Consider the following 11386-nt stretch of genomic DNA (forward strand, 5'->3'; position numbering starts at 1 on the left):
TCCGCATCTCCATGAGTCAGGTGCTGACTAACTGGTTAACATTAAGAACTAGTAAGTAGAAGAACTTTCTCTGCCCAAGTACACTCACATCTCCCTTTTTTCCTTTCTCTTCTCATTCACATTAACTGGCTTCTCTGGAACCTCTTTTTCCCCTTCTGCAAACAAGAGCCATTAATTCAGTTTCATTTCTCTCTCTCAAGGAATGGTATGGAACAGAGCTATTAATGGATCTGTGCCAGAAACATTTATGCAAGAAACAGTTTACATGTTCCGTCGTTACCATTCTGAAAATGAAATCTGATAGAGATGAAAGGATAACATAAAGCCAAAACAACAAACAAAAACAAAAGGGGGCATTTCTGGGCTCTGATTGGAGCTCATGGGACACTTGCTACATTTCCTATGATGCACACACACAACATGGCTCTGTCCCTCTGCTCCCAGGAAGGCAGTCTTAGTCTACTCCCTTCACCACCCCCAGAAAGAAGAACAAGCCTTTCAATAAGCAATTTACAAAAGCTGTCAAAGGATCAGGTAGGCTGGAGCACTGCAGCAAATCTCATCTACAGCTGCTGGGCAAACGACAAGGTCAAACACAAGACACAAGGCTCTGGTGTCTGAGGTTGGGTTTTGATATCAGGGACACTATCTGGAAGGAATCAGGGCTGAAGTTTAACCTGACATAAGTGGTCCATTTAAACAAGCAGAGGGGAACCACTTACATGAAGAAGTTTTTACAATTTGGAAAATAGTATCTATTGGGTAGCAGTAAAGCACAGTGGCTAAAAGTTCAGCCTCAGAAGCTAGACTGCCTGGGCCCAAATACTGGTTTGGCTACTTCTCATTAGCTATGTAATCTGGGGCAAGTAATTAGCCTCTTGTGTGCCTCAGTTTTCCCATCTGTAAAATGGGATAATAATATCCCACAAGCCTAGTGTGTGGACTTAGTGGATTAATATATGTCAAGTGCACAGAAGAGCAGAATAAGACCCATATAGTGTTAACTGACTATGTACAGCAATGCAGAGCTACTGTAATCATTCATCCTAGGTTTTACAGGATAAACAGATATTTTGAGGGGCCATCAGACCCTATGTCCTGAGTCTGGCCTGGGAACTGTGGTCATTATCCTGAGGTCATGCCCCACCCATGAATGGCATATGCTAACACCCAGGACAGCCTCAGAGCTGAGAGTCTGGTAACAGCCCTTTTTAGCAGACCTGCCAGGGCTCAGGATTTCTCTCCAGGGTGACACTTACAAGCTCCTAACTAATGCTTGTAGCTGGGATATTGCTGCTGGTGAGTGTACTTGCAAAGCATGCCACTGTGCCCCTACTGGTGGTTTTGGTGCACAGAAAACTCTAGCCCCCGAAGATTTTCTAGTCCTGAATTATTTAGAAAATAAATGGTGTTAACATTTTGCTGTGAAGACGGAATGTGCATTTTATGGGTATTAAAGTAATACCAGCTGAGGATGGGGGAAGTGTAGATCAACACCAACTTTCTGGTGAACATTTTAGTGCTAACATTTAAAATGTTCATGGCTTTTTGGTCCAGCATTCCAACCTCTTAGGACTTATCCTATAGAAACACTTCACTATGCAAAGAGCTATGTTTAAGAAGCGCTAAAGAATCATTGAAAATTACAAACAAATCTATTGGCCATCCAGAACAAATGTTTAAACCAGCTGTAGCTCACTTGCACAACAGAGGACATGCCACCACCACAAAGAAGAGGGATCTGTAAGTACTGGAAAGAGAGCATCTCAAGGGATATGCCTAAGAAAAAATACCTGGGACACTATGGTAAAAATCTCATTTTTGTTTTTTAAAGCAGTCATATTTGTTATATTCACTTGGAAAAAGGGCAAAAGGAAAGAAAGCTCCGGAGGGATATACACCAAACTGTCAGTGGTGGTCTTGGGGTAGGAGTGGAGGTGAGGTTGTGGGAATTTTCCTTTGTTACATATCCATTAAATTTGTTATAATTCATGTAACATATGTAATCAGAAAACTCACACACACACACACACACATTCAAGCACTCAGGGCATCCATACCTGAGGGCTCCCACTCCCCAGGGCTCTCAGAGGCAGAGGCTGGCACGGGGTATTGCTAGCATCCTCAGGATGTGTCAGCAGAGATGAATGACTTCTTCGTTGAACCCAATGCCAGGGCTCATGTGTATATATGAGCCCCTGAGTGTGCTTCCCAAACTGGGCTCTCGTTGAAAACCTCTTGCTTCTATACTCATTTTGGGGGGAGAGGCTCCGTGGTATTCAACACATGTTCAGAAGGGTCTAGTTGGGACCCAGGAGACGTGGGGCCAAATCCCACAAAAGGGGGATAACAACAGCTCGCCTTCCTGTTTCATGATGTGAGAATCAGACAAGCTGATTGATAAAAAAAAATGACTTTCCAAACTAAAGGAAGCACAGAGCAACTGATCATTCTATTCTATGTCCCATGGGGACTGCAGAGGGCCACCTGGGGGCAGGGCACAATCCCTGAGCCCTCCTGGTGGCACGGAGCTACTAAGAAGGAAGTACAACACAGTATAAAGAACTGTGGGGAGGGGCACTAGTAGATGACACTTCAAATTAAGTGGGCACAGCCCCCTGCAGGGCTGATGGTGAGGGCCTGCATTTCCTCTTCACTTGCCAGCATGTGCAGGCAGCGTGCTGAGCACCCTGACCCAGCCAGCAGGGGAGAGCGCCGCAGCCAATGTTCTCAGAAGACACTTCCCAACCCCCAAGCAGTCACTCAGTTCCAAGCAGAGTGGTGCATGGAAGTCAGAGGTGCCTCTCACTGCAGTGAGGCTGCTGCATGTGACTGCAGAATGTCTGTGGCTGCAGAACTTGCTGGAGGACACAGCCGGGCCCTTGGAGGTCAGGCCTGCTGAACAGAGGAGCAGGGGAAGAAGAACCCCCCTGGTCATGGTATAGTGGCCACTGCTTCCAGCCCACCCTGCACTCAGCTCCTGTTTCTCACTCTCTCCCTTCCATGGCAATGCTGGCTGAAATTTTGGATTTCTGTGCAAAACGACTGCAGAAGCCCATCTGGATTCTGCAGGTCAGATGTATTATTCCCCAACTCGTCCCTACCCATTGATCGACTTTCAGATGTCTTCACCATCCCTCCACTGCAGTGAACTGCTGGGGAGAGTCACAGGCAGGTGGCAGGCAAAGCTCCATTCACTCGCCTCTCCCAAAGGGATAGAGCAGAGGGGTGGACTGAGGACAGATAACACATTTGCTTTTCTCTTTCTTCTGGGCCAGTGAAGAGAAACTGCTGCAGCCAGAGAAGAGGGAGCAGTGAAAAGGTTCCCTGCTTCATTTTGATTATGACAGAAACTGTGGCTGGGTATGCAACTCTGTTTATATGTGTTTCCCATCTTACAGTAACTTATCATCTTGGCCTCAAAGCACTTTCCAGAAACAAGCTGAAGGGGCTTCAAGTAGAAACAGGTCTCTGGCTGCCCCAGGCTCAGAGTGGTCAACAAGGCTAGATGTGATGGGCATAGCACCTCCCTCCTGTGATCCGCTCCACTTTCCTTTCACTCACTCTGCTCCAGCCACACTGGCCTCCAGACACACTCTGACCTCTGGGCCTTTCACATCCATCTGTTCCCTCTGCCTGGAATGCTCTTTTCCCAGATATCTTCATCCTCCTTATGATCTTTGCTCAATCCCAACTTCTCAGTGAGGGCTTCTCTGGACAAGTTCTTAAATTTATAGCTCCCATCTCCATATGCTCTTCAACCCCCTTCCCGACTTTATTTTTCTCAGTAGCATTTAACACCATTTGACATTCCATCTATTGTATTATTTATCTTATTTATTATCTGTCTCCTTCCACTACAAAGTAAGCTTCCCTGAGGATAAGGGTTTTGTCTGTTTTGTTCACTGCTATGTTTGCAGTGTGCCCGGTATAGCATCTGGAACATAGTAGGTGCTCAACAAATTGTTGTCATTGTTGTTTGTGATTTGCCTTCCTACCCTTCAGTCCCTGGCACCTCATGGATGGGTAGACAGGGCCACAGGGAAGTAAAGGAATGAAGAAGAAGGGTGACGAAAGGAGAAGAATATTAGGAAATATGAAAAAGTTATATGTGTAGAGAGATGATAAGGAACCAAGTATAAGGTAAGAGACTTCTGATTAAATAACAGAGGACTTATAGAAGGTCAAGTTTGTGCTAGGAAGGAAGTACAACACAGCAGAAAGGGAAACTCTCCAGAATCTTCAGAAAATATAACCTGAGCAAGCAGTCAATACTTGGGCACAATTCCCGGGGTTTGGCTACAGCCACAGCTTTGGGCCTCCTGCCGCAATGCTATCTTCTGTAGGCCAGGGGAGCTATGGACAGCAGGCCTGGAAAGAGGAGCAAGAAACTAGGAAGAGAAAGAAAGGAGGAGAAAAGGCCAAGTAAAAGACCAGGTGGGTGATCTAGGAGAGTATGGGTGACAGACCACTGGGCAATGGAGGAGACTGAAGGTGAGAGGCCAGGAGAACTTCAGCAAGAGAGATGAAGGGAGGAGACAGGCAGGGGCAGGAAGAAGGGAGCCTCAGGAGAAGAAGAGATGGGCAGAGGTGGGAGGCAAGCATGAGTATGTTGTTACTATACAGAGTCAGACATCTCACAGGCCTGTTCAGGGAAGTGTCACTATTGCTCCTGCATCCCCGTGTCACTTTTTTTTTTTTTTTACTTTTGTGTTTTTACTATTCTAAAGTTCTCAGTTCTCATGCTGTTTCCAAGAGATGGATGAAATCTTATATATATAAACTTGGAAGAACTATTTAATAATTTGGAAACTTTTAATATTTTGGTCATGTTTAGGAGGATTATATTAAGGTATCTTCCCCTTGAATTCAGTAATAGTAAAAAAAAGTCACTCTGAAATCGAATCCACCAAAATCAATAAAGAACAGATGCTTTTTGCTACTTGCCAAATTAAGTCAAATTAAGAGGCAATTTATGGCACTGGCCAGGTAGCTCAGTTGGTTAGAGCATTGTCCTGATACACCAAGGTTGTGGGTTCAATCCCTGGTCAGGGTACATACTAGTACAAGAATCAACCCATGAATGCATAAATAAGTAGAACAACAAATCGGTCTCTCTCTCTCTCTCTCTCTCTCTCTCTCCCCCCCCCCCTCTTCCCCTCCCCTTCTCTAAAATTAATCAATAAAAATTTTTTGCTAAGAGGCAATATGTCCAGCCAGCGTGGCTCAGTGGTTGAGCATTGACCTATGAATCAGGAGGTCACAGTTCTATTGCCGGTCAGGGCACAGGCCTGGTTTGCGGGCTCGATCCCTGGTGTGGGGCATGCAGGAGGCAGCCCATCAATGATTCTCTCTCATCATTGATGTTTCGCTCTATCTCTTTCCCTTCCTCTCTGAAATCAATTTAAAAATGTTTTTTAAAGAGGCAATTTATAATGGAGATGCAGGGACTAGAATGCTTCATGAGGCATTTTCTAGGAGACTAGTAGGCTCTTAGACTAGGGAGTTTCTCAGTCTAAGCAGGGTGATCAATTAGGATATGTCTTTAGAACTGGAATACATTTAATGCAAATAAAGTTGTAAGTTATATCAATCATATAATATTCAATCTTATTTTGCAAAGTCAGTTGTATGGAGTCTAGTTAAAGGAAGGTCAAGAAATGATACTTTTTTTGTGCACATCTAGCTGGTCCAAAGGAGATTCTTCTCTAATTTGAAAGCCCAATCCTGATTTTCAACATAGCCTTGATTTGGAGAATCAAAATGAACCCAGCTAGCCTAGCTGCATGGAAATATTCCTTCAGCCTGGCCCATGTAGCTCAGTGGTTGAGTATCGACCTAAGAACCAGGAGGTCAAGCTTCGATTCCCAGTCACGGCACATGACCAGTTTGCACACTCGAGTGCCAGTAGGGGGCATGCAGGAGGCAGCCGATCAATGATTGTCTCTCATCATTGATATTTCTATTTCTCTCTCCCTCTCCCTTCCTCTCTAAAATCAATCAAAATATATATAATTTAAAAAAGAAATATCCCTTCAAAACATCTTATTGCCTTTGTTCTAATTCTTTGCTCACTAAGGTAATTTGTGATCCCAAACTGTTTATAAGTTGACCTCTTAAAAGGAATGCCCACCACAAGGGTTCTAAGCTAAGAACCATGTCTGTAGTCTGGCCAGAGAGAAATATCCTGTTGTTAACTGGCACACAGGCATGCCTGTATATAGATCCTTCAGTCACCTGAGCATTTTGGAAAATTGTGTCCTGGTTCCTCTGGCCTCACCCCAGAGAGCAGGGATACAATCCTGTGATAAAATTCTGTACCCAGCCCTGCAAATCTAAGGACTGATCACGGAGCTCCAGGTTAGCCCTTGTCAGGTATTGACCACAGGGAGGGCTTATTGGAAACAACCAGTTTCTCCTTTTTGCCTCCTCTTAGCTGCAACCAAAATTCAGTGGCCAAATAGCTAAATAAAAAGGACTGCACAGTGCTACATCTGAAATGATTTCAATACACCTGGCATCAGGTCATCAATATGCAGTGCACTTTCCAGGACGCATTTCGTACTAACCCACCGTCTAAGCATTTGCCTTTCTAAAGGAGCAGAGGACTGAATGCAGGATATAATTCCCTCATCTGAGATGTTTGTGATTCCCTTCTCCTATATTCAGGGCAACTCTATGCAAACTAGCAGAAGGAGTGAAAGAAAATGGCCTGGGAGGACAGACACAGGGTTTACCCTCCTTCTCTGGAAGATGCAACCAGCCTGATTCTCTGTTTTGGAGATCAAATCCTCGACAGCATAGCTTTCCATCTCGATTGCAGAGGACCAGAGTCAGACTTGTTTCTCTTTCCAGCCAGGGTAGTTTTATTCCATTCTGCATGTTTCCATAACAATTTCCTTCCCCTCCCTACCTCCAACGGCATTCCGAAATGCCTCTTGACCAGAGACACAAAGCCACCTCCAGGGTCAGCCATATTGCCAGCATCGAAGAGGCAGTGGGCCACCTGCTGGAAGGCGTGGGCACTGCTCTGGCTACTTGGTTCTCTGCCTCCTTGAGGGCCTTTGAGCCAGGCAGGTCTACGGCAGGACCACAATCTTTTTCTCCAGCTTCTGTGGTGGAAACAGGAAGTTTCTCATTATTTCATCCAGCTCTTCCAAAGCCAGCTGGGCATGGAGCCTGGCCACGTCATCAGGCTCCGAACGCACGACATGCTTCAGCAGGTGGTAGAGATCCTTGAGAACGTCCCTCAGCACCTGTACGAGAGAGAGTCAGGTCTGTGTCTCCTGTGTCAACATTTCCAAGAATGACCAAATTGCCTTGTCCTGCCTGGCCAGAGTGGCCCAGTGGTTAAGGGTTGACCTATGGACCAGGAGGTCACGGTTCGATTCCCAGTTGGGGCACATACTTGGGTTGCAGGTATGTGTTTTGCTTAGAAGAAATAGGGCCTATAATCTTAATCACTATGCTATGCTGTGTTCTTTCTATTTATTAATAATGCTACCTACATGCATCAGGTTGGGTTCACCTCACTATATGCAAACATCTATGACAATAATTGGTTCAAACGAACTTAACATTTTTTTCTCAAACAACAGGAACTTCAAGAGTTGACTGTACATCGAAGTCTGTGCCAATATATAATTTCTAAAAAAGGAGGATGATCAGCCCTGGCTGGTGTGGCTCAGTTGGCTGGGCAACATTCTGTGCACTAAAGGGTCGCTGGTTCGATTCCCTGTCAGGGCACATGTCCTGCATTGCAGGCTCGATCTCCAGTAGGGGCATGCAGGAGGCAGCCAATCAAAGTTATGCTCTCACACCGGTGTTTCTCTCTCTCTTAAAATCAATTTTAAAAAAGTAATAAATATGTATAATAGCCATATTATATAAACATGGAGTATTCCTGCAAAAATACATTTAAAAACTAGTTGTCTCCAGAGAGGGAAACTGGGGAGAGATGGGGGGAATTATATACTCTTTTGTACCTTTTCAATGTTTAATTTTATGAATATTTTACCTATTAAAAAATAAATAAGCTTTTTAATTGAACTGAATCAATTCTTAGATAACGCTTTTCCTAAGGCCATTTCATAGGTAAAACAGATAAGGAATCTGCCCTTAAAGGGCTCACAGATGAGACATGCATATAACTAAAGACGGTACAGAACAGAACATGGTAAGTGTCCTAAAAAAGAGCAGGGAGATGAGAGGTTAGAGAAAAGAGAGGTCACATTTGAAGAACAGGAAGTAAACTGGAGATGGTGCACAGAAATGAAGGGAATTGATTAATTCGGTGGGTAACGAGTACACGGTCTGGGCCCAAGGACTCCTGCGCATTCCACACAAGTATTCTAGAGAACAGAGAAAGGGCCCTTTCCACCTTCTGTATTCTTGATCAGCATGGGGACTAGGGTGCAGAAGGAAGAAGGTAGAGAAAGAGGGTTATACAAATCAAGCCCCCAGGCCACAGGGCTGGTCTCCCTCCTGTCCCTTGTGCTCCAGTTGTGCAGGCCCCCTTTCTTTCCTTGTCTGAGCAAAGCTCCTCCCCTGCATATGCTGTTCCCTCAGCCTGGAAGACTATTTCACTTCTCTTCACCTTAGAATTCCTCCTTATTCTTCGCCTACAATACCACTTCCTCAGGGATGCCTTCCCTGAACACCCACTGTAAGCCTTCCTACCCTACCTGTAGTTTTGTTTGTGCCTCTATCACAATCGTGATTTAAATCTGTGTTGCGTAATTTAAAAAGTTTTCCTCACTGGTCACAGGTACTACTGACGCTGAGGCCATGTCTTGTCTTGTCCACCTGCTGTCATCTCAATGCCTCATACAGTAATTGGCACATGGCAGATACCTAAGGCATATTTATGAATGAAAGAAGGCATGGGCCAGTCTCTCACTTGGTAAACACTAAAAATGTTAAGGACATCTGTTGAAACAATGCTAGACAACCTGAGTCAACTTCATGGGTGTACTAGTATGATCTGTGCAGTCACATTGGGACCCTCAATCAGAGGGCCCATGCTTGCTTTAATAATCTGCTGTTGTCACCTTAAAATTCGTAATAATCTTATCTTTGGACTTGTATGTTTATGTGAAGTCTAATGGGACAAAGGAACATGAGTGTGAGCAGAGCAGATATGCCCAATACGCATGTCCACCATTCTTTGCCAGTGCATTTGAATATAGCATTTGCCGTGCTCCGTGAGCACAGAATTCTGAAGGATCCACAATGTGTGGAGTTGAGCAATGTTCAAAGCCAGTAACGGGGAGTATGTTTGTTACGTTTACAGCTGAGTGAATGGAGGCACTGACAGCCCGCAGAGGCCTCATTCTCCATTAGAACCAGAACTTGCTTCAAACACAGAAAGAAGGAATGGCTTTCTAAGAAGCATGGGCCAGGAAGGAACTCTATGTATCCTCCATTTTGCCTCCCTGTTTTAACCAACCATTTACACCGAAAATGGTGACATGGAAGAAAATAGGACAACCCACAGTCTTATTCCTTTCAGTCCATTCTCTCATCAGTAAATCGAAGGTAAAGAGTGTGGCAGAATATGCATGGATCAAGAAGTGAAATAAAACAGTTGAGTGTTTTGTGTGGAGTTCCCACTGTTCTGCTCAGAAGGAAATACATAGGCATGTAAAAGCTACAGAATATAAATTGTGTAATTTCGGTGATTCTACATCTGAATTAAATATTCTTATATTTGCATTTTAAATTGGCATTGCAATATAAAGATGAACAGTAAAATTCATGCTAATAACTTACATTTTCTTTTCTTAGAATAAAATTAGTAGCAAATAATAAACACCACGACAAATCAAGAGAGAGAGATCATGGCAGGAAAAAAACTCCATATTTTAAAAATATGTGGGCAAAAAAGGGACAACATACTAAACCTGACAAACTCAGGGGATGCCCACATGACGAGCCTTACAAACCCAGAGACCAAAGTAACAACACAGCATATTCTGAACATAAGAATTCCTAACTAAAAGTGGGTCACGGCAGGTAGTCATGTCCTAGGCCTGTAGCCTCCTTGACAATGGTCAATCTTTAACTTTGAAATTGTCTACTGTCTTTGGGCATCTAAGATAACATACCTTTGAAATGTCAGGGTAATCTTCTTTTCTAGACTCCCTGAAGGTACAACCTGGGTACCGGAGCCCACATTGTTATCTTTTTGACCACATACCATCTCTATGTGCTGTAAATGTTAACTATTAACTACCATGTACCCACCTGTATAAAAGACTGACGTGTCTCTCCATTTCCCTTTTTTTATTCAGTCCTCAGAGATGTCCACACCTCCCTAATCTACCACCAATGGATTTCATGCAACCCTCTTACATCTCCTTCTTTGATTCTAATGTATAAAATGAGCTGCAAAACTACCATTCTCCAGAGCATTTTCTTAATCCATTGAGATATTGCTTCCCAGCCATTGTCAGTTTGGCTCAAAAAAAAAAAATTGTGTAAGACTTTTTCCTAGGCTGGATGTTCTTTTGTTGATGCCATTGGTAACACTTTTTTCTTTTTCTTTTCTTTTTTTTTGAACAAGGGACCCTGCATTTTCTCTGTGCTCTGGGCCCCACATATTACGCAGTCAGCCTTGAAGACAACTCTCTGAGCTCCTTGCCCAATGATACCACATTAAGTGGTGGGCAAACCTCACAAATAACCTGCCCATCCATATTGTGCACTTGCTTCCTGGGTTTTCTCAAAAAACTGTGGAGACACAATAGGGGTTAGGTCTGCTCGTGGAGGCATCTGACTCTAACTGGGGCACTATCCCAGCTGCCCTTTCTTTCCTCGGGGCTGGCAGTGTGAAAATGGGAGATGCATCAGGAAGGAGGATGACTCCCCATAGCTATGCCTCATGCCTCACGATTACTCACTCATTCAGTAATCATTCTAAAGGGCCTACTTCATGCCCAGGCAGTGGGCTGGTGATAAAAAGATGAATAATGCACAAACCTACCCTCTGGCAGCTATAGCCTAGCGGGGAGGCAGACTCATACCCCAGACAGCATGATCCTCACTATAGGAGATAAATACTGATAAATACCCGATTCTGTGGAGGCAAAGGAAGTGATTTCTGCCAGTGGAGGTGGGTGGGGAAAGAATAACTCCCTACCATGCAAAAGGGCCATCACTGACTTTTATTTGTAGCCAATGAGTGGCACCAAGGAGTGGCTTGGGAAGCTTCAAGGAGTCTCCTCACCTCCAAGTCACCTAAAATAAATGCAGATTATGAACAAACCAGGCATCCTTGTTATGCAAATACATCTTAAAGACAAGTCTCCTAATACACTCTCCAATGGATTACATAGAAATTCTAGAGCTCCTACAGTTTATTACAAGGGCATCTGTTTTTTCTTAA

The 11386-nt window shown here is 44.1% G+C and overlaps 2 protein-coding genes across 2 annotated transcripts in view; both read right to left on the minus strand.

Moving 5' to 3' along the window:
* Positions 1-6896, minus strand: part of HAS3 (hyaluronan synthase 3) — a 25707-nt gene extending 18811 nt beyond the window's left edge. The window contains exon 1 of the mRNA XM_005881208.2: positions 6738-6896. Within this exon, the coding sequence (XP_005881270.2) occupies positions 6738-6882 (145 nt within the window). The 5' untranslated portion in view covers positions 6883-6896. The remainder of the gene's footprint in view (positions 1-6737) is intronic.
* A 6-nt stretch (positions 6897-6902) lies between these two features.
* TANGO6 (transport and golgi organization 6 homolog) overlaps positions 6903-11386 on the minus strand; it is a 144417-nt gene continuing 139933 nt past the window's right edge. Inside the window, exon 18 of the mRNA XM_005881224.2 lies at positions 6903-7256. Within this exon, the coding sequence (XP_005881286.1) occupies positions 7080-7256 (177 nt within the window). The 3' untranslated portion in view covers positions 6903-7079. The remainder of the gene's footprint in view (positions 7257-11386) is intronic.

The sequence above is a fragment of the Myotis brandtii genome, unplaced genomic scaffold (genome assembly GCF_000412655.1).
Source record: "Myotis brandtii unplaced genomic scaffold, ASM41265v1 scaffold670, whole genome shotgun sequence".
NCBI lineage: Eukaryota > Metazoa > Chordata > Mammalia > Chiroptera > Vespertilionidae > Myotis > Myotis brandtii.